This window comes from Thermobia domestica, chromosome 8 (assembly GCF_964235325.1).
Source record: "Thermobia domestica chromosome 8, izTheDome1.hap1.1, whole genome shotgun sequence".
In the NCBI taxonomy this organism is placed as follows: Eukaryota; Metazoa; Arthropoda; class Insecta; order Zygentoma; family Lepismatidae; genus Thermobia; species Thermobia domestica.
In genome coordinates, this window is record NC_137461.1 from 86,849,246 (window position 1) to 86,873,756 (window position 24,511).

The 24,511-nt window shown below is 35.4% G+C and overlaps 1 protein-coding gene across 2 annotated transcripts; it reads left to right on the forward strand.

Moving 5' to 3' along the window:
* Positions 1–333: 333 nt before the first annotated feature.
* On the forward strand, positions 334–21,729 carry LOC145693021 (uncharacterized). Of its 2 annotated transcripts, none has more exons than XM_081768683.1 (5): positions 334–909; positions 7,841–7,989; positions 10,420–10,638; positions 13,787–13,943; positions 18,796–21,729. In XM_081768683.1, exons 1-5 carry the CDS (start codon positions 846–848, stop codon positions 19,263–19,265), a joined length of 1,059 nt encoding a protein of 352 aa, XP_081624809.1. In that variant the 5' UTR covers positions 334–845; the 3' UTR covers positions 19,266–21,729. The 2 variants fall into 2 exon arrangements, with proteins under 2 accessions (XP_081624809.1, XP_081624810.1); XM_081768684.1 differs by lacking the exon at positions 334–909 and adding an exon at positions 936–4,711.
* Positions 21,730–24,511: the final 2,782 nt, after the last annotated feature.

A 24,511-nucleotide genomic window follows, 5' to 3' on the forward strand; every position in this document is an offset into this window, starting at 1 on the left:
TGGAATCCGAACCACATGAGCTCCTTCCGTGAATCGAACCCAGGTCTACCACGCCAAATCATTTGGCTAGAGTCGTGATTTCACCACCTCACTGTCGCCAAAATATATATCCTAAAGCAGAAGGAGATTCAAAATACATGATAAAATAGTGTATCCTGCAAGTCCGTCATTAGGGACTTGAATCTACTTATATAAATTCGTCAATGAAGTAAGTGAAGACTTATTCCAGCGTTTAGGATAGCTTGGCTTCTAGAAAGGAGAAAGGGCAATTTGTAAAAATTAAGTTGATGTTGATTGCCTCATCACCACGTACTGATGATTTCAGGGGGTAGCAGAGGGGCACATTTTCTCCTGGGACCAATGAAATTCTTACCACTCCCGTCCAAACTTCCGAAGAAACCAGTACTTTTGCACACTGAGAAAATGGAGGGTTTGCTAAGCCAGGGTTAAATGAAAACTCGTTTGACAGTAGCCGAATTTCTGTTAAAAATACTCTCATTGAAGAAATTCTCTGGGTTATTGTAACCTAGCAGTGTTCGGTTAAATCATACTTTGCTGTTTTAACCTAATTCTAGGCTACTAATTTTGAAAAATGACATCTAACTAATTTACTCGGCTACTTCAAATAAGGAGAGATCGGTAAACACGCAACGCATTTGATAATTACCGAGTACGTGTGGTATTTTAGACAATGAAATTGCCGTTGCAGGGAAATTGGCGCTCTGCTTTATGATAAAGAAAAAACAACATCGCTGTTCTGTCGCGGTTATCTGTAAGGCGGCATATGTGTATGCAATAGTGTAATCAGAGGAAAGTGGTGTAATATTTCCGTTAAATCGATTAAGATGCAGGAAACAAGAACATTATTAACAACATGGAAATTGGAACAATATATACCATTATTCGAAGGTAAGTTTGTGTTGATCATGTATGTATGTATAGTTACACCCGGCTCATAGACCTTCGAAAAATAGCAGTGTCTTGCTAGTTGTTAACATAAACTGAAACGTAGCTTTCACTTTACGTCTGTACGAAACACCTCACACATAAATTTGCTGTGATAATGCTGTTGAATTGTGCGTACAGGTTTACTTTTGGCGCACCACTAGGAAGGATGGGTTAAGTTTAAAGGTTCTCCTCCGTTAAAAAAAAAAATACAGGAGAGAAATTAAGTAAGAAATGATTTGGAGTTCTTAGGTGATATTTATGTGTGTAATCTTGGCAGTAAAGTTATGTTTAATAGGCTAGAGTATTAGAAAGTGGGTTTTGGCAAGGGTACGAATTTCATTAACACAGAGAAAATGCATGTAGAAGTTGATACTATTTGCAATACGATGAATGTTCCGATGATCGAGGAGCATGGTAGTCGTATAGGATGGTGAATCGGTACGTTGAATACCATATTTCCGCTTTGACTTTTACAGAATTACACAAGAAAATAGAATATATTATGAAATGAAAACCAACTTCTATGAAAAGCGGCTAAAATCACAGTTCTAGTGTAAGTAAAGTATTACCGGGAACACTAAACTAACCTAATCGAACAATCATTAATGGTTTAACTGCATTTTTGAAGGTTTGAAACTGGACGTAAGCCGAAAGAATTGTTGGAAAATTAAAATTCTTTCACTAGTTTTCTTCTTATTGTGTCCTAAAAGGATTCTACTGGGCAGCATAAAAATATTTCATGTGACATAGATAAAATTCAAGGAGCCAAACAAAAGAGTTCTTAAAAAATTACAATTATTTTACAAGTTGTGCATAAATACGGCTTTCGGATGTGTAACGTAAAAACTATAGTGCACAAAACACAAACCAACCTATGATAGGTGGCCACTAAAAGCACGAATCGTATCTAACCGATTGACGGAAGGGCGAAGCTAACTCGCCGTCGCATTAGCGCGGGTTCAATCCGAAGGGACGGCGCGTCGGCGATGGTGAGTATACGCGAAGGCTAGGGTAGTAGAAAGTGGGTTTAGGCCAGGATACAAGTTTCATTAACACTTGTCATGGTTTCATACTAGTATAATGCTCCACTTTTAAACATAAAATACAGGATCTGTACACTGTGGAGAAATATGCAGCCGGTGGAAAATAGGAACTTCAATTATTTTATCGGTCGTAAAGAACTTGTAACGCTATTACACTTGTAAACCTGAAATATAGTCGTATTATTTTGTTTCATTCTGTAGCCTGCAGAAATTTCATCCTGATAAATGTGTCTTTTCATGAAAAGTATTAAAAATTTGCCTGTAAATCTTTCAAAATGTGGTGCTCCAAAACTACTACAGCACCGAATTGTGGCTTATTTTGTTGGCTTCATGACAGTGACGGCGAATATGGTATTTAATGCAGTATGTAATGCCGAAAGTCACGGCATGTTACAAACTGAATTTCCCTTTGATATCTAGGCACTATTTCATTTCTTTTATATACGATGTGTAAATGAATTTGATTACTGATAGTATTTGCAATGCCTATTTTTGTGTTTCTTTTATATAGTAGATGTAGCTTAGTATTTCAATTTAATTGGTATGTATGTTTATGTATCTTTTACCCTGACGAGTCTTCTTCACCAGCACAAATTCGTGCAATATGCATGATTATAAAGACGAAAGAAAGTGAATGATTGAATTTAACCAGAATAACAATTAATTGAGAAATAGTTGGTGTAACTGAATGACAAGATTTATAATTTGCAAAAGCAATGCAAGGGAGGTATCATAGTGTTGAAAAATGAAATGTATCAGCACAAGTGAGGCTGTTCGTAAAAACTAGCGAAATTTTTAAGATCCTTTCCGGCATTATTGAAATGAATTGAAATGAAATCTTTGTTTTACGTCCCACGATTATGCCGGTTAGGCTAAAGGAGACGGTGATGATGAGTAATGAATGAAATGGTGGAATGAAGAATGTGGGAGGAAACGGGAGAACCCCGAGAAAACCCACGCACACGGTGTTGTCCACCACAAAGTTAACTTTGCGGGGGCTGGGATCGAACCCAGGACCTCAAGCACCAGAGGTGAACGCTCTACCACTGAGCCACCGCGGCCCCTTCCGGCATTATTATTGAGTGACGCTTGGATTTGAAACTTCAAATTTTGACAGTACATATGATTTGTGACGTAGGATACCGCCAAGGAAGAAATTTTGGAAATTTGACGGCTTAGGTGTGGAAAAGAGGGTGGAAATTATTTTAATAAGATGTCCATATCTCTGAATCCCTTAAGCTTAGAAACTTGAAGTTGTTTGTTTCGACTTCTTATTTAAAATAAGTTGACACGTGTTTAATTGTTTTGATATTTTAGTGAAAAGGAGGAGAAAAGAGGCGGAAAGAACAAAATCTAGTCTATTTGAAGAGGCATTTAGCTATGCAAATTTACGAAAACCTAAAATATAGTTGATTTGATGAAGCTCTTTTGCCATTTTTTCCCTTTTTTATTAGCCGTTAAATTAATTCTAAAAATACTGTTTCTTTGAAAATAAAGTGTAAAAATAAAAAGAGAAGAATATTTGTCATTATATACAATCGCATTAATTGATTTCCCATGAAAGGGTGTTTTATTACGCAACAAACTCTTAATTTTTCTTCTTCTCTCCTCCTACCTACAGCTTTACAGGCACTTAACAATAATTGTCGACTGAGAAATAATTTTAATATCGCTCCCGTAACGGTCAAGTGCTTTTAAATTATTTTAAATTTCGCATTTCATTGCAAGAATGAGAGTTTCCTCATACAAATTTATTAACTTTTTCGGTTCTTCATGCTACGGAGATTGTTTTAGTTTATTAAAGGAAACAAATAGGACTTCTAATTAGCTTGAAAATACTCAATGCAACCATGATGATTCGTGTGGGTCTGCGGAAAAATTATACTGTTGTAAGGACTATATCTGTCGAAAGAAATACTACTGAAAATTGGGAGAATGGCAGCCTACACAAAGAAAAAAAAAATCTTTGAGTTTTACGACCCACAAATATGCCGCGCCGCATAGGTTAAAACAACTGGTTATGAGAAATGAATGAAATGGTGGAATCTAGAAAGTGGGAGGATACTGAGAAAACCCACGCACACGGTGTTTGTCCAACACAAACCCTACTTGGTACGAGCTAAGATCAAACCAGAGGCTACGCGCATGCTCTGCCACTAAACCATGGCGCCCTCCAGCCTACACAACCAATACGCAATCCAACGACGGTGCATCCAGTTCCACACCTCTGCTAGCTGCGACGTCATCTATGATTTATTTATATTCGACTGATAATTCTGGCTGTCTACTTTCACAAAGTAATTTGTTATTGAGAGTCATATATGTTACCTGTTAGTCTTCACTGAATAAAATTCAACATTTCAAATTTTACTATAACTTACTTTTAATCCCACACACAAAAAGGCATTTAGAATCTATAATTTAGGTTAGCAGCTCAAAATCTAGTTTTATATATATATATATATATTGCATAAAAAAGCTTACTTGTTAGGGCCATCTAGCCTTTTTTCTTCAGAGGTTGTTAGCAACACTGATGGTGGAAGGAGCTCTTTTGTTTGACGCAGCGAATCGAGTACGTTCAGCTAATATATATATCTTTGTGTTGTAAAGTGTCAATTTTGGTTAGGAGTTGTTTTATTCTTGCTTTTAATATGAAAAGAAAGGGAATATAGAAGAGGCCCATAATGTGAATCTGTTCGTTTACTGATAGAAAGTCTCAGGTTTTGTATTTTCTCCCCTTTTGCTTTGAGTCCTTTCCTCTCCTCCGTGTTTATTAAATAAAAATTAGTGTTAGTGTACGATGTTGCAGCTCTGATAATTAACCGTGTCCATGAAATGTTCAATAGCTTATGCATCTTTATGAGATTCTAGTAAGTGCAAGTGAAAAGTTGTTGTGACTTAAATATAAAATACCGGTAGTAAATCTACAATGAGTTAACCAGTGTATATGTTATCAAAAGTTGCATCCTCTCACGTTCCAAGATGCTAAAACGCTACGACTGGACCGAGAGCGCGGAGAGTCTGAAGCTTTCTGTCAATAGTCTATTTGCTTAGGTATAATGTGGGTGTTGAAATGAAATATAAATAAACAGAGAATGCGAAAGTAAAAGTAATGAAAATAAATAATATAAGTTACCTTCTCCAACGGTATAGATATAAAAATAATAAATATTGTAGAAATTGAATATGTTATTATGTGTTCTCCGCAGATTTTTAATTGGATATGATACATTCACGACTAGCCTCCATAGTAGCTGTTTCCTCTTATTAATATTAAAATTAAGGAATCAGTAAATAGCCGAAAAAATTGTAATAACAGAGCTTTTACTACATGTATAATGAAGAGTCAAATCGCTGCGCAAAAAAAAAAAAAAAAAAAAATTCTTTTGTAATGCTTACAGTAATCATTTAGAAAAATTTAGATAACAGGTTTCATGTAACAAATTCAGTTTATACACCGATTTCTTCAAATGTTTTCTGATAGCTTAAAGAATGGTTGTTCAAAAACAAGATTTTCTAACGAATAACTCGCACTCGAAGGAGCAAAGAAGAAGGGAGTGGGGTGAGATCATGTGATAAAATTTGTTTCTTTGAATTTGTCCTACTTGTCTGCAGGGCAATGTTAGTCTTCTAATAATTTAATATTACTTTTCTTAAATCTTAATTGGAAGATCAACAAGTGTAAATTTAATCACAACTAAATTTTATCACAATTTGAATTTTTAATAAATGCTAAACGACATGAAGTTGAAAGTTGTCTTTAGGATCTAGTAATGTTAAATGTGTTAATACAATGTATTTTATTGTTATTTAACTATTATACGTACTATACGTCTTAAGATGGTAGAAATTAGGCATAAAGTCTTTCAGTAAGTCATACTATAGTTTTAGAGTGTGAATATTGAAAGTATCTTAAAAAAAAGATATTTTTGTTTTCTACTAAGGTCAAAGTGTTCAGTGCTGCATGCTCCTTTCAGATATTGAACTTACTCCGTATTTGATTTCCGGTATTTAAAAAAGTTAAATTTAAATAAGTGAAAGTTTAAATAGATTTTATTAAAATCTTGTTGTGGCTGTGTCTTAGTCAAAATAATAACCAGAGGACAAAGTTAATAGTGCAAGACCACAAGTCCCCACTGTGGTTCATTTGTTCGATGCTCGATAATGGTAGTTATTGGCTTTTGCTGTAAGTGCTTGAGACGCAGCACTCATTACCAGCGGAAGTAGTACAAATTCATAGCCTTCAACTTAGTTTATTCGATTTTGAAATTATTACAAATTTTAAGGCTGTGTACATACAACATTCTTTATAATGGAGAGTGATTTTTTAAACGATTCCCTTATACTATATGGTGATACAATTACTTTATACGAAAGCTAATATTAATTTGGATTAAAACCAACCTCTTTTGAAGTATGGTGCCATCGTGCAATGGGTCAATATCAGATCTTTATGTATAAAATGCAAAATCTTGAGTGACTGATTGAATGAATGACTGACCGTCGCACAAGCCAAACCGCTTAGGCTAGAAACTTGAAATTTGGTCAGTACATAGGGTTTGTGACGTAGGGTAGTACTAAAGAAGGATTTCTGGAAATTCGGCGGGTATGTGGGAAAGGGGGGTGGGAAATATTGTAAAGATGGCCGTATCTCCTAATTCTTTAAGGTTAGAAACTTGACGAATTGTATTTGGACTTCTGATTTAAACAGTTTGACACGTGTTTCAGTTTTTTATTATATTTTATAAAAAATGGGAACAAAAAAAAAAAGAAAATGAAGAGAGGTGTGTGTTTGTAAGTATTATAGTAAAATATCGATATGTCGAAACATTGAAGGTTAAAAACATGGAATTTGGGGTTTGGACTTCTCATTTAAAATAATTAGACACGTGCTTCGGGTTTTTTTTGACACATTGCCTAGAAGAAAATAAAAGGATGGCAGGGGGAAAATGGGGTTGGAAATATTTTAATAAGATGGAAATTGCTTAACTTAGAAACTTGAAGGGACGTAGGATTCGTGACATAGAGTATCTCTAAGGAATGATTTATGGAAATTCGACGAGGAAGAGGGGAAAGTATTTTAATAAGATGGGCATATCTCCCAATCATTAGCATTCTTCGGAATACCCTTTTGGGCCATTAAGTTAGAAATTTTGAAGTTGTGTATTTGGAATTCTGATTTTAAATAATTTGACACGTGTTTCAGTGGTTTTTGATATCTTAGTAAACATGGGAATTTCGAAAATTCTGTTTACTAGGGTGGAATTGTTGGTCAGACGCAGCGAAGTGGGTATGTGAAGCTACTATTATATATAGGGTGAGGCATTTAAAACTCTATCTGGAAATATCTGAAAAACTAAGACAGAAAACGTTGAAATTTTGCACCATTCAAACATCGGCAGAGATGATTAATAAACTTTATAATAAACACAAATACAGAAAATTTATAATAAATACAAATACAGAAAGCTTATTACAAAATAATTACAAATATTATTTAGAAAGTAGTTAACAAGGAACCAGTACATGATAAGTCATCAAATATCCTTGAGTTCTTTCTTCTAGTCCTGCCTTAACCTAGATTTTTGGGTAATTCATATTCTGGCCACACTGTAATTTCTATGGATGGCAACACTGAAAATTCTTCCGATTCATATTTCGGGTGTAGAATAACATTATCTATTATTGTGGTAAGTTACATTTCATTATCTCTTTCCACTTACGAGAAACAGGCAGAAGAAAATATGTTAGCTTTTGTATCATTTTTAGTAGTCTGCCCCCGTAATCACATCACACCTTGCAGTATTATTTTGTCCTACAGAAGTGTAATTATTTAATATATTTTCCAGAGAATGAAATTACTAGCAACATAATGGCCATGCTCCAAGGCGAAGACATAAATTCTCTGTTTCCAAAAGTGGGACACAGAGCATTGTTCAGGAAACATTGGAACATGTGGAAGAAAGATATGCATCCACTAGTAGACTGTGATTCTGCGGTTAGTTGTATATTTTACTTATTCGTAGTTTTATCATTACTAACATATCTGAAGTATATAAATGACAAAGCTTCCGAAGTATTTAAAGGTATCGTATAGTTATATTACACTTCCAAACGATGCTATGCATAAGTGTAAGAACAGGGTTCCTACTTCTCAGAGGGAACTGAGAGAAAATGTTGCAGGTCAGGGGAAAAGACTGGAAATCAGGGAAAGTCAGGGAAATTTTATAAAATATATTTTTCTAACATTAATTGTACACCAATTTCAGCTTAGCCAACCATTATAATACCTATTTGGTTTTTATTTCTATTTTTTGTTGTACGTATGAGCAATTGATTACTATTTGTCTCTATAAAATAAATGTTCTTATATCTAAATATTCACCGTTATTTATTCCTTATTTATATGCCAGCGTTATCTGACAGCAGTCATGAAAGGTCAGGTCAGGAAAAGTCAGCGAGAAGTCAGGGAAATAGATTTTTCCAGATCTGTAGAAACTCTGAAGAAGTGTTATAGAACGGCTGTCTGTCTATCAAGAGGTATCACAGCTAAAACGATAAGAGCTATCGAGAAGCGGTTTTCGTCAATCGATTCAGCACCCCAAGTATTCGTTCCCCCTTTTTGAAGAACCTCCAAGTTAAACCGGAAGTGGTAGAAGTCGATCATTTCCGGTTTCAACAGTAAGTCATAACTCTGAAGCGGTCATAGCTAGCTACAGGCGGTTTCCGAAAACCGATTCGGGATTTTATGAACTTGCGTAGTTTAGAAGTGTACTGTAGTTTCATACTGTGGAACGACACTCTCTTGTATATATACAATTACGTTCATAGAGATACTAGCTATACAGGATGGGTCCTTTATCTTGTTACGACGTCGTAACTTTTGAACTAATAGACAACTAAACTCCGAAATGTTACACCATTGAAATATCGGCAGGACATTGTTTGGCATAATAGCTAACACCACCAAACTAACATTGTTGCCAACCGAATGTGTTCTCCTTTACAATGTTAGAAGTCTTGCAACCATAAACGTCTCATCCCCATCCCAACGAAATTAGCTAAATAAATACTTGTACGTTAAGTAGTACACAACTAAAGATTGTGGATAAGTCAATGCATGTTCCTGTAAAACATATGGCAGGTCGTTTCTTTCCTCCAGTTGGACCTCCGCTGGGTCTAGTGGCTAGCACACTTGCATTTGATGCGCGTGGACTCTGGTACGATTTCCAGTGGGGTACTGTTAAACGAAAAAGTAGTTCGGATTCCACTATAATCAGTAGGGCTGTCTCCTTTAGCCAACATGGCATAATGTGGGACGCTAAACTCAAAACCTAACCTAACCTTTCCACCAGATATATATATATATATATATATATATATATATATATAATCTTAAAAGATACAGTGGGTTTTTAAAATGTAAAAATCAAGGAAAGAAAAGTATTGCGAAAACTATCGTAGAATTTTGAAGCTTTCGTCTACTGTAGGTTTCGTCGGCACAAGAAGAGATAATTCAATGCGAACAAAATTTTAAACAAGCACTGCTCATAAATTGTCTCAATTTTTTTTTACACCTTTATGTGCTTTGTATTCTTTAACTAACTCTATGGCCTATGGAACCCGGAGGTTCAATGCCGCGTTCACAAAAGCTCTCCACTGACTTCCATCCTTAGCTAACTGCATCCAGTTTCTACTTTGTATTCCAATCTCTGCGAGATCCATCTTAATATTGTCCTCCCATCTGCGCCTAGGTCTTCCTAATGGTCGTTTTCCGATTGGTCTTCCAGTCAAGACTTTGAAAGCGTTTCTACTTTCTTCCATTCTAGCTACATGACCCGCCCACCTAAGCCTCCTAGACTTGACGACTCTAACAATTTACAAAAGCCTTTGTATTCTTTAGTTTTGCGGTATTTATAGTTTCTTTCTAAGTGTCTAAAGTGAAATTCAATACTTTGTAGGGCCGCGGTGGCTCAGTGGTAGAGCGTTCACCTCTGGTGCATGGGGTCCTGGGTTCAAATCCTGCTCCCGCCAAGTGAACTTTGTGGTGGACAAACACCGTGTGCGTGGGTTTTCTCGTTTCCTCTCACTTTCTTCATTCCACCATTTCATTCATTACTCATCATTACCGTCTCCTTTAGCCTAACCGGCATAACCGTGAGACGTAAAACTCAAGAATTTCATTTTCAATACTTTGTAACTCAATAATAGTTAAATGAATGACATAATGTTGATTTTGATTGAATGCATGCTTCATATAATTGTTTGGATACAATAAAAACATACCAAGTTTTACCTACTTATATTGTAGTATTATATAATTATACGTGTTCTAAATAGTATCTTTTAGCGCGATGTCAAAATAAAGTTCTCGTGTTAGTGAAGAAATATGTCTTATGTACAATTTCAACCAAATTACATATTACAGGAAGTGGAGATTACTGATATTGAACCATCATCAGAAGACGTGCTCAAGTTTGACAGTGCTGATATAGTTGTAATACCCACTTCAGATGTATCTACAAAATCACAGGGAGACACCAGTTGTATGCCAGAGAATAGCATTTCTGATTCAGCAACAGATTGTAGCCTTAATAAACATATACAGGGCAATATGGATGAACGACTGAATACGAAAGAAAACTTGGTAATTGTTTTACCTGCATATACTGATTTAAATATAAGAATTGTTGTTACTATTGATACGTTAGGTTAAAAACTTAGAAAGGTTATATAATTTAAAATAAGTACAGATGGTAATAAATATGTTTGAAACTTCAAAGATATGAAACAAAGTTTAAATATGGGGTTTGATTACTGTTATTTATTTACACCAGGAATGCAGCTTTAAAAAGCAAATTTCATAATAGAGTTAAGGATACCATATTCTGAAAAAAATTACATCTTACAAACTAGTAAATATTCGCGATGTTTTCCCCTCTTTTCTCTCTCACACAAGTTACACGTGTTCTGATTGGAGAACGGGGTATCCATTCTAAACTCTCGTAATAAGAGTGACAGTTCGGGGGATTTAAACACTGCGGGCCCCAACTGAATATCAGTCGTCGTTTGGTAAATATCCCCTTCATTTTTAACATGATGGCACATCCGGTGAAGCAACGATTAGAATAATTATAAAATTAAGATTGAACCTGTGCTCCTATAGCATTGTCCGAATATAAAGCAAAAAGAATAATTCTACTTACAGGCTTCTGTAATTCCTGAATCTTTAAATTTTCAAGCTTTCGAATCTCCCCTGGAGTCTTGATCACGGTGGTTAAAAACAGAAAGAAAAAGAACAGAAACATCAAGGAATGAAAAGAAACGGACTTACCAAGGGGAAGAGCTATGTGGAAACCACGTTGTCAAGTGCGTCAGCGATCTGCATATGTTCTTGAAGCAAACTAAAATATGGCGGAGTCAGTTTGTTAGTCAGAATGGCGGAGTGAGAATGTTAGTTCCGATTAACCTGAAACCGACATGAAGGATAAGGGATGGGTATGATTGCCTATTTTTCCTAGACTGACCTCTGCACTAAATAGAATCAACACGTAATACGGTTTACGTACAGTCTTTAAACCACCTAAAACTCTAGAAAATAATATCGTCCAATTTAAGTTATTGCACAGATTCCAATGAGAAAGCAGGTATTAACGAAAAAAAAAATGCAGTTGCCAAGAGAGTTACATAGGCAAAACGAAAAGAAATTTAGAAGTCCGAGTAGAAGAACACATTACGAATTCGAAAGCGAAAAATCCGGTGTCAGGTTTATCGAAACATTTAAAAGTAACGCAACACAGGGTAGGAGATTGAAAAATTTTATTTGGAGCTAGAAATGAAGTAGAGAGACCGGTTGTTGAAAATGTATTTATTCTGTTGAAAACAAAAACAAAATTAAATCTAGACAAGGGATGGGTGAGTGACGAATGGGAGGAGGGTATCACAAAAGTTTCCCAGCATTAGCATGATAATACAAATATCATGAGTTAGCAACCTTCCAACAGAAACAGTAAAGACGCATAAACTGACTCCGCCATATTTTAGTTTGCTTCAAGAACATCTGCAGATCGCTGATGCATTTGACAACGCGTTTTCTACACAGCTCTTCCCCTTGGTAAGTCTGTTCCTTTTTATTCCTTGACGGTTTTGTTCTTTTTCTTCCTGTTTTTAAGCACCGTGACCAAGACTCTAAAGAAGAGTTGAAAGCTTGGAAATATGAAGATTGAAGAATTACAGAAACCTGCAAGTAGAATGATAGTTACAATTCCTCAGCGTGGTTTTGCAATGTAAAAAGTATAAGTCGGTTTCATTATCTTGTGAAAGCTTTTGATTTTCAATTAATGATAAACCGGGACAAGGCAAAAAACTTCAGGACACCGGGACGTGTCCTGGTAAAACTGGGACGTATGGGAGCCTTAAATAGAGTGCTCGTAGGCCTTAGTGCCTGAAGTTCCAATTTATAGAGTTATGAAACGCTCGCAAATGTTGATTCCTTTAGAGAATGTATTGAAGTTGCTGGTTGTAGGGATACATTTCTCTTTGTAGGCATTCTGATAATTGAACCAAAGTATTTATGAGAACAATAATCGGTAAAGTGATTAGATACAATACATCTGTAATGTTAAATCATGTAATTATACAGGGTACAGAAGCGTTCATAGTAGGATATTAACCTTTAATTACTTCTGATTTGAAATATAGTTAACTAATAACTCTGATTGCACAATACTATTCCATTTGTGATAAATTACCTAATACATATGTTCCAGTAGTGATGACCTGCGCACATAGGCTATTTTTGTCATAATAACTTTTACATAATGGCATTTTGGGATATTAAATTGCAACAAAGGTGTTTGTGACTAAATATAGGTTTAGAAATTATTATTGTAAACCTAATAAAATATAGTACCAGAGAGCAAGGAGCATACGTGCTACCCTAAAGATGTTCTCATTTCCCCGTTAATGATTGTTAGACGAGACATTCCCATTGGCGAATAACTGTTCCCTTTTAGTCGTAACAGCAGAAATCAAACAGGCTCCTTATATAAACAGTTACTTTGAAACAGAGTTGCATAAAATTCAACTATGATACCTCCCGCTTCTCTGCCGATCACAGTATACAGTAAGCACAACAGAAAATAATAGCATAAATGACCACACACAGGGAAGCATAAATGACCACACGTCTTCCTTCTATTTGACATCCACGACAAACGGGATAAGTTGATATTAGAATACCTTGAGGTTTTTGGACTTATATTTAATATTGAATGTATTTAATGCCTTAAGATCTTAATTTTAAAAATGTAATAGAAAATGATGCATAAAAGAACATTTGTTAACAGAAGTAACCATACACTTTTCATTTGGTCTTGGAAATATATCAAGGTATTCTTCTCGTGTTATAACATCTACTTTCTGTTGTTCGCTATCAGTATTTCTCGCAGGATTGCTCATTGGAATAAATTTCATATCTATCTCATTTAGATTTTGGATGCATGCTTACTAACATCATTAAATGTTTCTTATTGTCGAACTAGTAAATGTGGAAAGATATACAATATTCACTCAATGGCAGGCCTTTTGTTGTAAGCAAGAAAGAATCAAACATACTAGTATTCTGTATTTTAACGAAGTAGGCGTAATTTCTTCAGGCACGTTTCTTTAACTAGCTCAGGTACTGGCAGCGAAACACCGTAATGATAATATATCTTAATGTCTTTGTAAGTAATATTAATTTATATTGCAATTAGCTACTACAATAATGAAAATAATTACTTTTTTCTTTCCAGCTCCTTAAGGACTATGAGTACATGTACTCAGACAACACAATCAGCTTATTTGAAATTTTCCCAGTATTAAAATCAAAACTTTTTGACGTTGCCACGAAAAAGAAGAAACCACGAAACTCTGATGGTCGACTGTTTCATTTCCTACAGTACAAGAACGGTACGTAACTTTTCCCTGTGTAAAAGTATGTAACAAAGCAGAACCTTTAAACAGTGACCCCAAAAAAGGGTATTACTATGCTTTGACAATTAACGTAAGTGTGCATCCAGAGTAAAATTAACTGATGAAATTGTTTCATTAATTCTATTGAAGTAAGTTCATGGAAATCCTGAAACGAATTGCTTAAGGAAAGAAAAGTTTCTACGCTAAAGATGGACTTTCTTTTTTTACATATCATTTAGGAAAATATGAAAAAAGATTAGAAAAATATCTGTACTAACTAGAAAGCAAGTTCTATGGTTTAAACCAGGTTTTTAGAGTTGAAGTAAGTTTTTTTTTATATATAAAGAGAGTTTTAAAGTTTTTTTTTTTTTTTTTTTTTTTTTTTTGTCACAGCAAAAACTGTGAGAATTATTGACAAACGGCTTTCGGAAATCGATTCAGCATCCAAAGAATTGGTTGCATCTCCTTCAACAACCATTCACTTATACCGAAAATGGTGGAAATGGACCATTTTTGGTTTCAATACTAATGGTCATAACTCAAAAATGGTAATGCCTAGCGACAAACGGTTTCCGGAAATCGATTAACGATTTCAAGAAAATAAACCATCTCTACTCTTGCGTTTATACTAAATCCGAAAACGGTAGAAATTCACTACTACTTCCGGTTTCAACATTAATGGTCATAAATAAGAAATGGTCAGTGGTATCGACAAGCGGCTTTTGGGAATTGATTTAGCATCGCAAGATTAGATCCCATTTCCTTGAACCGGAAGTGGTAGAAATCTACTACCTCCTGTTTCAACAGTAAGGACTACAACTCAAAAACGGTAATAGTAGCTCAAACAGTTTTCGCAAATTGATTCAGGGTTTTACTATTGCATTTGTATATTTGAAGTATACTGTACCTTTAAATTGTGGAATAATACTTACTTGTTTACATTATGTAATTCGTCACTTCTGTCTCTGCTTGAAAAATATGGCTATAGATAACGTTGATATAAGAATTTAGAAGCTTCATTGGTGCAACTTCATTTTCATGTAACGTGATCTACGAGGGTCAGCTGAACATTTCGAGGCGTAAAATGAAAGAATGTAATTGCGTCTTTGAAGTACTTTTATTTCTCAACGCATCTGCCACCCATGCGGCATTTGGGTAGGTCGAGCGTGGGAACGAACCCTAGCCTGCTCTGATCGCCCTCAGCTATTCCAGATAAATGCCTGGGTAGTACCTTATCTGAGGGCAGGCGAACTTCGTTCCCCCGTCTTAGCCTCACTTTAAGGGCTGATGAGACTTAGTAGTTGGATGCCCGAACCCCTCCTTATGTCCTTTCCTTAAATAAATAAATAAATAATAATAATAATAACAATAATAATAATAATAATAATAATAATTTTACATATCAAGTAATGTGGTCTTCTTTAGCTACAATAAACACAATTCAGTCGGATCTCAATGCTTATATAATATCCAGAACATACGTTTCTAGAAAGTCCCGAAAAGCAGGAATCTTCTGTGGTTTTCCGATCATTAGCTGATTAAAAGCCCTGTCCAGTAAGATTTTTTCGCTTTTAACTTTGGGAACAAGTTGACTGGAAGACATGGGAAAGAGTATTGTTCTTCAGTCGCGGTACGGCAAAAGTAGATCTGCTGGATAATCGTTTACTTCTCTGGTTCAAATTCCAGCAGTTCTATATGCTTTGTATTGGACAAGTATTTTGTGTATATCTGGTTTTGCTGAGTAACCAATTGTTTATTAATGGTGTGTATAGGTTTCTTCATGGTACTTCAATTTCCTCTTACTCTCCTTCCAGCAAGTCTATTATTATCATTCATCTGTTCTTTTCACTCAACCTACAGTCACAACAGCAGGAAATTAAACTAGATCAAGGCATCTAGTTCCTGCATGAGAAACATATTTCTTCAATAGCTATTATGCTATCTTTATTTCTGTCGACAGGGTCATTGTTCAATCCCTTGGTAAGATCTTCAGGCAGGTTTGTCTATAGATGTACCAAACAAATTATGGGACAATACCAGCAAAGATGGTTCAGAACGATACTTCCCAGCCCTACTTTGCCTCTGCAGGGCAGACCTTTTAGTCATTGGGGTTTTAACTCTTAACTGGATAAATACTTATATAGTTGTACTTTCTTAAACAAAGTCCTTAAAAAAACTTTTTTTTTTTAAATTCATCTGATTTAAACCTCAACCCTGAACATAGCTAGATCCCTCCCAAAAAGAACAATTTGATTCTAACTTGCTACCTACTTTCATGTTGTTAAAGGCCTTTACACATTCAATCCGAAACAATAATTTCTACGGTGTGCTGGGATGCGGGAAAAGGACATGGGTGGGGGGAAAACGTTGAACATTTCACAAAGTGTAGCATGTTCACATCTCGCTGATTTTTTGTTTTAAAAATGTCTTTCCGGTTAAAAGCGCTTGAAATATTATGGAAATTGCATTAGTTTTTTTTTTTTTTTTTTTTCCATTCAGTCAACATGTTCTGCTCACAACTTAATTTGGACTTTTTCATTCTAAATTGAAATATGGTATTATATTCTCGGGATCTACTGCACTGCTAAATTCCATATTCGTTTTACAAAAGAGAGCTTTAAGGTTTATGACCGGAAGTAAACTTCGAACTTCTTGTAAACCTCTATTTAAATTTCTTGAAATCTTACCTCTTCCATGTTTATATATATATGAACTTCTAAAATTTGTAAGAAAAGATATACAGATAGATACAAGCAGCTTTCGGTTGAACTCAGATATTCATATGCATAATACAAGACAAGCGTCTGACCTTCATGTAGAGTCCTCACGTTTAAAAGTACATAAGAATAGTACATTTCCTATGGCAGTGAATATTTATAACAAGCTTCCTTCCACTTTAAAAAACAAAACATCTGGTTTCAATAAAGCAGTCAAGACCTACCTACTCGAGCACTGTTTCTATTCTGTAGAAGAATATCTCGCCTGTAGTAAATAATGTTTAAAGTATACATATTTTGTATATCTATAATGTAAGGTTTTATTAACTGTTATGTTGTTTTATATCGATGTATGTAAATTAGAATAATGAAAAATTGTATCTTTTTTTTTTTTTTATATTTGGTCTAGGAATTAATTCGTGCGGTTGGTACGCACACATTGAAGCTGTAGTACAAACACAAAATACATAAATACCTTAAGAAAAATATTGTCCATCAGTAGCCACCACTTTCGCCCATCTGTCAGGCAATGTACGGATTCCGTGGCGAAAGAAGTCCTCATCCTTGGAAGCGATCCAGTCAGAGACCCATGTTTCGATATCTTCTGAAGAAGTAAACCGCTGTCCAATCAAATCGTTGTTCATGCAATCGAACAAGTAGTAGTCCGAAGGAGTAACGTCTGGCGAATACGGCGGGTGAGGTAACACTTCCCATCCGACAATTTCTAAATAGGATTTGACCGGTTTTGCGACATGTGGGCGAGCGTTATCATGTTGAACAATAAGTTTATCATGTCTGTTCTCCCATTGTGGTCGTGTTCTGGCCAGAACTTGCTTCAAACGCATTAATTGTCGTCGATAACGTTTTCCATTCATAGTTTCACCCGGTTGCAGCAGCTCATAGTACACCACACCTTTCATATCCCACCATATGCACAGCATAACCTTTGCACAGTGAATATCTCGTTTTGGTTGTGATGGACCTGGTGCACCTGGTTTCACCCAGGCCTTTTTTCGTTTAGGGTTCTCGTAATGGATCCACTTCTCATCACCCGTAATAATTCGATGCAGAAACCCCTTTCTGCTCTGTCGTTGAAGCAGCAATTCGCAAATGGTTTTTCGTCTTTGAACGTCTCAGTCTTTCAATTAATGTGGAACCCAATGTGACATCTTTTGAATCATTCCCATGGTTTTCAAGCGTTTGGAGACTGTTGTTTGATCAACGCCTAATGCTGCTCCAAGTTGTTCCTGCGTTTGACACGAATCCTGCTCGAGCAATGCTGTCAATTCTTCGTCTTGAAGTTTTTTTGGCTGTCCAGCTCGCTCTTGGTCTGCCAAGCCGAAATCACCACTTCTAAACCGTGCAAACCACTTCTGACACGTTCGCTCAGCTAGAGCATGGTCACCATACACTTCCACCAAAATACGATGACTTTCAGTCGCACTTTTCTGCATGTTAAAGTAATGCAGCAGGACACCCCGCAAAAACACTTTATCAGGCACAAATTGCGCCATGTTCACTTAACTACAAACTGGTGTTGTTGACGCTTTAATCCACTGCCCTATACTACGAACGATACGCGATGACAGGGGTTTGCAACACATGTGTGGATACACGGAACTGTGGGACGCTCCGTTCGTTGCGCCATCTCTTGTCCACCCGCACGAATTAATTCCTAGACCAAATACATAAATTCACATTATTTTAATATTGCATGTAGATTTAAATCTATACATATGTACACATTCAGTGTTCTTATGACGTGTCCAACTCATACGTTCACGTTGTGAACAATTTGTATGAAAAAGGATGAAAATAAATACAATACAATACAATTATAATTAGTAGCAACTGAGAAAATTTCATTCGTGACACGGCAATAATAAAGCCGAGTTATGCAGGGAATTCGTACAGTTTCAGTAGCTGAGTGTTACAGCGCTCACATTGGTGCGTGGAGTCACTAGTTTGATCCCACTCATGCTAAGTGAAACTTGTAGGGGACAAATACTGTGTGTGAAGGTTTTGTCATTGTCGTCATCAAAGAATATTATATTTCTGCAATGGAACTAAATCTTATTTGTAAGAAATTCATTTATAAATTTATTTACTAGTATTTTTCAACTTTATTCCAGATTCGGAAGAAGTATCAACATTAGCAGCTTTTCTACTCATACCCTATCTTATGAACGTAAATAGCATTCATGTGAAAACTTCGCAGAAGATTTGGAGACCAACTAAGGCCGAAGTACAAGAGGGCTTCATCTCAAGAATACAAACGTGTGCAGAACTAAAAGACAGCATAAGTGCAAGGCAGGCGAAGTTCAAAGATCTGCATTTAACAGTACAGCCATACGTCATGGTTGTAGGAAGAGAGCTGAATGAAGTAAGTGGCTTTCACGTAATAGTCGATGATGTGGTATATACGTTACCAAATATAATGAGTGCCGTGGACTGCTGTTTTAAGATTATATGGTCCTTAAATGCTAGTTATTCGGTAGAATCTCATGACGGGCATTTCTTCAAAGATCATGTTACCATTTATCGTCAACTTACGACAAGGAATCAACAGCCATCAACACTCTCCTTAGTGACATTGGAGTAGCTTAATATACATGTTCTATATTCTGACTTTTATCTTTTACGAAACAACAATTCTTAAATAATTACCATCCAAGTATATTTAGTTTCATAGCTTTTGTAATAATATGTATAAAAGTGTAACTTGAATGTAACAGTCATTAATTGTTATAATAACTTTTCAATATGAACGGTAAGCAATATGTGATACTTCGTTGTCACTTATAATTGTCTTCTTATTTCTCCTAGCCCAGGGATGGAAAACATGCGACCTCCACCCCTGGGCTGAGAGAAATAAGAAGCTAATAAATTCAGTTCCTTTGAGTTTTCACTCCCCTTCAGCAACAAGGCTCTATGAGACGTGGACCTACAGCTTATCGTAGCATCCCGATGGAAATCGAACCCGGGTGTCCCGCGCCAAAGGCTCGTATACTATTTACTTAGCCACGAGGAAGATCTCAAAGTGCGACCTTCAGTGTTTGTTATGAAAAATACTAAATTACAGTATGGCGTCGAAAATTCGAACTATTTGGGGCCATTTTCGGATTTTCGAAAATGACCAGAAGATAGCCATTAGACTTAAATATACTGTACGGTATGCACTTTTATCGATACAGTGTTATACAGTAATTACAATACCGTACGTAAGACTATTTACATTTAATGTTTCTAAAGAACCTGCTCGTATACTAAATTACACTGTTCTTGTAACACTCTTAAAATTATCTTTTATAGGCCTAAGGGAAAATAAAAATATGTATGCCAAATAATTACATATGAATGAGCTTTTGTAAAAACATTGACTTCACACAAAGAAAACTCAATTAATGTACTGTCACTAGCTTCTAGGGACCACGTTCTGATTTTTGGCGTCCGTATTATCGACGTCCTACTGTATATAAAAATATGAAATATATGAGAAATTTAATTTTGAAGTTAAATATATCAAATAGTTTCATACAGTTTCATGTACATTATTAATGTAATTGAGTTCCCTCCATGGCTAAGCGGGTGGCATATACGCCTTTTGAGTGGGAGACCCGAGTACGACTCCCGATGGGAGCTCATGTTGTTCGGATCCCAGATTAAGCTGTAGGTCCGCGTCGCATGTAGTCTTGTTGCTGGAACCTCCAAATAAAATAAAATCAAGATCTATTCAAAATTATCATATGCGACATTTCAGGAAAATGGTGTTCTCAGTAAGGCTTTCAAAACAAATTCCCCAGCCCTTTTGAAATGTAATTTTGAAAATGAAGGGGAAACGTTGTACTTACAATAACATTATGTTAAAATGTGAAGTTCATAAAGACGAAACTGTCCATATTTTAAAAGTTAACATTTATCAGTTTTATGTGTGGGTAGTCACGGCAGACACATGTCAGGAGATTTTTCTCGAGTGACTTTTCATTGAACGTGTTCAATAGTGCGTTTGAGAATTAATGTTCATTATTAGACAGTTGTTTTGTTTTACCTTTATATTCTTTAGGAAGACCTTCAAGTCTATATAAATGTTATGAATGTTATATTGATTTTTTTTTTTATTAGTAAGTTTTCATAATTGGTAAACATGTTAATTATGATTGTACTCCGGAATTTTAGGTGTAAGTAAATAACTTTTCCAACTCTTTGTAATCGCTTGAAATGATGACATATCTAGTTTAACGTCCCACGTTTCTGCATTGATGCTAAGGGAGACGGTGATAATGAGCAATGAATGAAATGATATAATGAAGAAAAGGAGAGGAAAGGGATAACCCTGAAAGAACTCACAAACTTGGTGTTTGTCCACCAGAAAGCTCACTTGGCGCGAGTATGGATCGAACCATGGACCTCACGCTCTACCACTTAGCCAATGCCACCCAATTTGTACTCGCATTAAAAAAACTATGCTAAAGGAAAGTAACTAGTTCAGTGCTCTCCTATGCCATTGAGCGTCTTTTTAATCTTGAGTCTAGAACCAATACACACCCTACTTGGTCCAGTGGCTAGAATCCTTGCCCTCTGTGTGCGTGGTTCCTGATTCGATTACCGGTGGAGTACAGTTGAACGAAAAAGTGGTTCGGATTCATTATAATCAATAAGTTCACGCCTCTTTTAGCCATCAAAGTACAAACGTAGGACGTCAAACTACAACCAATCTCGAATCAATACGGCACAAAAAGAGAATAAGCTATAAGTGAGCATAGTTGGTCTGCAAAATTATTTACTTGCACTTACAAATTCGGCCTATATAAGATATATGTGTATGTTCAAATATTTTCTTTTTCTGTTAAAAGTTATAAGGGTACCAATGTAAATAATCAGGTACTTGTTTTCAAAGAGAGTATTGACTACCTAAAAATAACAAAGTAAACTTTGAATTATCTGTATTTCTCTTACGAAGAGAGATTTGTTTTGTTGAATCTTATCTATGTCATAAATGTGCTTCCCTTTGTTTTCTTTCTTCTCTACTTACTAGAATTCATGAAATAAAGTGTATTATGTAGCATAAATAATTGATTTTCTTTCAATAAGTAATACGTATTTCCCTCTTGCAATATCTGAGTGTCAGAAATTCCTAGAGTAAGCTACGGTTATGTTCCGTAAATATCAGGAAGACATTTTTCTACCCTTTTGCGTTTTTGTCATTTTCTGAACTGAAAATAGAACCGTAATCTTGTTTATTTCAGTTCAAATTAAATGTTTTCATATTTTGATTCCATATTTTATTTCATATTTGTTTTTATATTTTATTTCGTACGTCGCCTTACGTAAATGCGTATTGCTATTGACAGGAACTTCTGACAACACAGTGGCCGATCCAGAGCTCTTTTTTTTTTTTTCTTCTTTGGTTAGCGTTGCTAAGGTAGTTGGTATTTAAAACATCTCTGCTAGTTGATAACTGTTTATAAGGTAGTTGGTAAAATTATTATCTCTGCTACGATAATTCGTAAAATATTTTTCAGAACTATAACTCTTATCCGCACCATTCTAATCGCAAAAAGACGCGTTTCTCGACATAAATCTCCTTAAGGAAACAATCAAAACTTGAATTCACAATAATTTATGTACCTATCTTCTGTCAACAGATTTATGCTAAGAAACGTGTCTTTTGGAGATTAGAATGGCGCGGACAAGAGCTATAGATCTGGAAAATATTTTGAGAATTATCTTAGTGCAGAGGGTATTTTTACCAACTACCTTAATAACAGTAACCAACATGCTCAGTTAAATCAGCCGAGTTAGAAGGTTATTTCTACCAACTACCTTGGTAACAGTAACCAACATACTCAGTTAAATCAGCCGAGTTAGAAGGTTATTTTTACCAACTACCTTGGTAACAGTAACTAACATACTCAGTTAAATCAGCCGAGTTAGAAGGTTATTTTTACCAACTACCTTGGTAACAGTAACTAACATACTCAGTTAAATCAGCCGAGTTAGAAGGTTATTTTTACCAACTACCTTGGTAACAGTAACCAACATGCTCAGTTAAATCAGCCGAGTTAGAAGGTTATTTTTACCAACTACCTTGGTAACAGTAACCAACATGCTCAGTTAAATCAGCCGAGTTAGAAGGTCATTTTTACCAACTATCTTGGCAACAGTAACCAACATACTCAGTTAAATCAGCCGAGCATAGACGGTTATTTTTACCAAGTACCTTGGCAAGAATAAATAATACCCGGTTAAGGCAGCCGAGTACAGGGGGTTATTTTTACCAAGTACATTTGCTACATTAACGAATTTTGCTCGGTTATTTTTACCCTGTACTACTTGGTTGATTACCCCCTCGGTTGAATTAGCCAACTACTCGGTTAAATGCACGACAGTTAATTAACCGAGTAGCACTCGGTTGCAGTAACCGAGCTCTGGGCATGCTCTATATTGACAAAGCAACTTGGTTACTGGCAACCGAATTTTGGCTAATTTAACCCCAAAAATTTTCTCAGTGCAATGCTAGTTTAACCCTGTATATTGAAATTCTCCCTCGGGAGAAATAGTTTGTACTCATCACGGATAATGACTGAATCGTTTGGAATTAAACTTCGAAGATAGTCGAATCAGGTTTTTTTTTTTTTTTTTTTTTTTTTTTTTTTTTTTTTTTTTTTTTACCATATTGCTTTCATTAGAATCGGTATCCTAAGGAAGAAATCGGCTCCAAATTTGTGATAAAAATATAGTATCTTCCGAAACTCTTAAAATAGGCAGATTAAATTTTGTTTATAAACTCCTTTTGAAAAGTAAGATGACACTTGTCCCAATAAAGGGTATGACTCACATGCGAAATTCTTGGCGATCCTTTGTATAGCCATGGTTTAGCCCCTTCGTGATAAAAACGGAAGTATTGTTTTATTAAAATTAATGATATGTTGATTAAGTTTTATTAAAGTTCCATTTTCGCAATGAAACTTTATGACAATGAAGCTGCTACTTTTGATAAAACTCTTGATAATTTTAACACGTCTAATGGCAAAAATTTGAATTGTTTGCCCATATTTAAATTACTAACATAAAAGAATAATATCAAATACCTTTTATTAATAGAAGAGAGGTGTATAACAAAATCTCGCGAACAAACTTTTAAAAATACTGTAGGCACGGAGCTGGAACTAATGATCATCAAAAAAAAAAAAAAAAAAAAGGCACTAAATCATGCTTTAACAAATCACCCTACTACTTGTTGGAAAACACTATAACGAATAGAGAGAACAAGCGTTTCTTAAAAAAAAAAGAAAAAAAGACTATCGGGTAAATGATTTGTACTGATGGTTATGGAAAAATAAAGAATAAAGAGCAAGTGCTAAGTAACTACTCTACAAAGGTAAGTTAAGAGCGAACTACTTGCAGACGCATATAAGGAAACCACTAACACAAAATGCATGATCGTTTAACATATTTTCTAGCTTATTTCTATTTATTCCTTTGTTTACGTGTAAAATGCTTAATATCATTATTAGAGCTATTCCATATGTATAGTAACTAACATTATGACAGATATACTTTGCATTTTTAACAATTTCTGAACATTAATCTTTGAACCTTATGCGCTCTGAAAGGAGATTCAAGTAGAGATCTTAAAGATAAAACATGTCTAAAATTTCAAAAGTGAACTTGACTCCGTCGTGTACTGAATGTGCCAGTTTTCAGTTAAATATCAATTCACGCATAGTGTATCATGCCCATGTCATTCCCCTGCCATGATCCGTCCGTGTCACTGCCGTGGCCATTGTCACATATCATGCCGTTCTGTGGCGTGACACTATTTCTTTCTACACCCTTTCCCTTGGT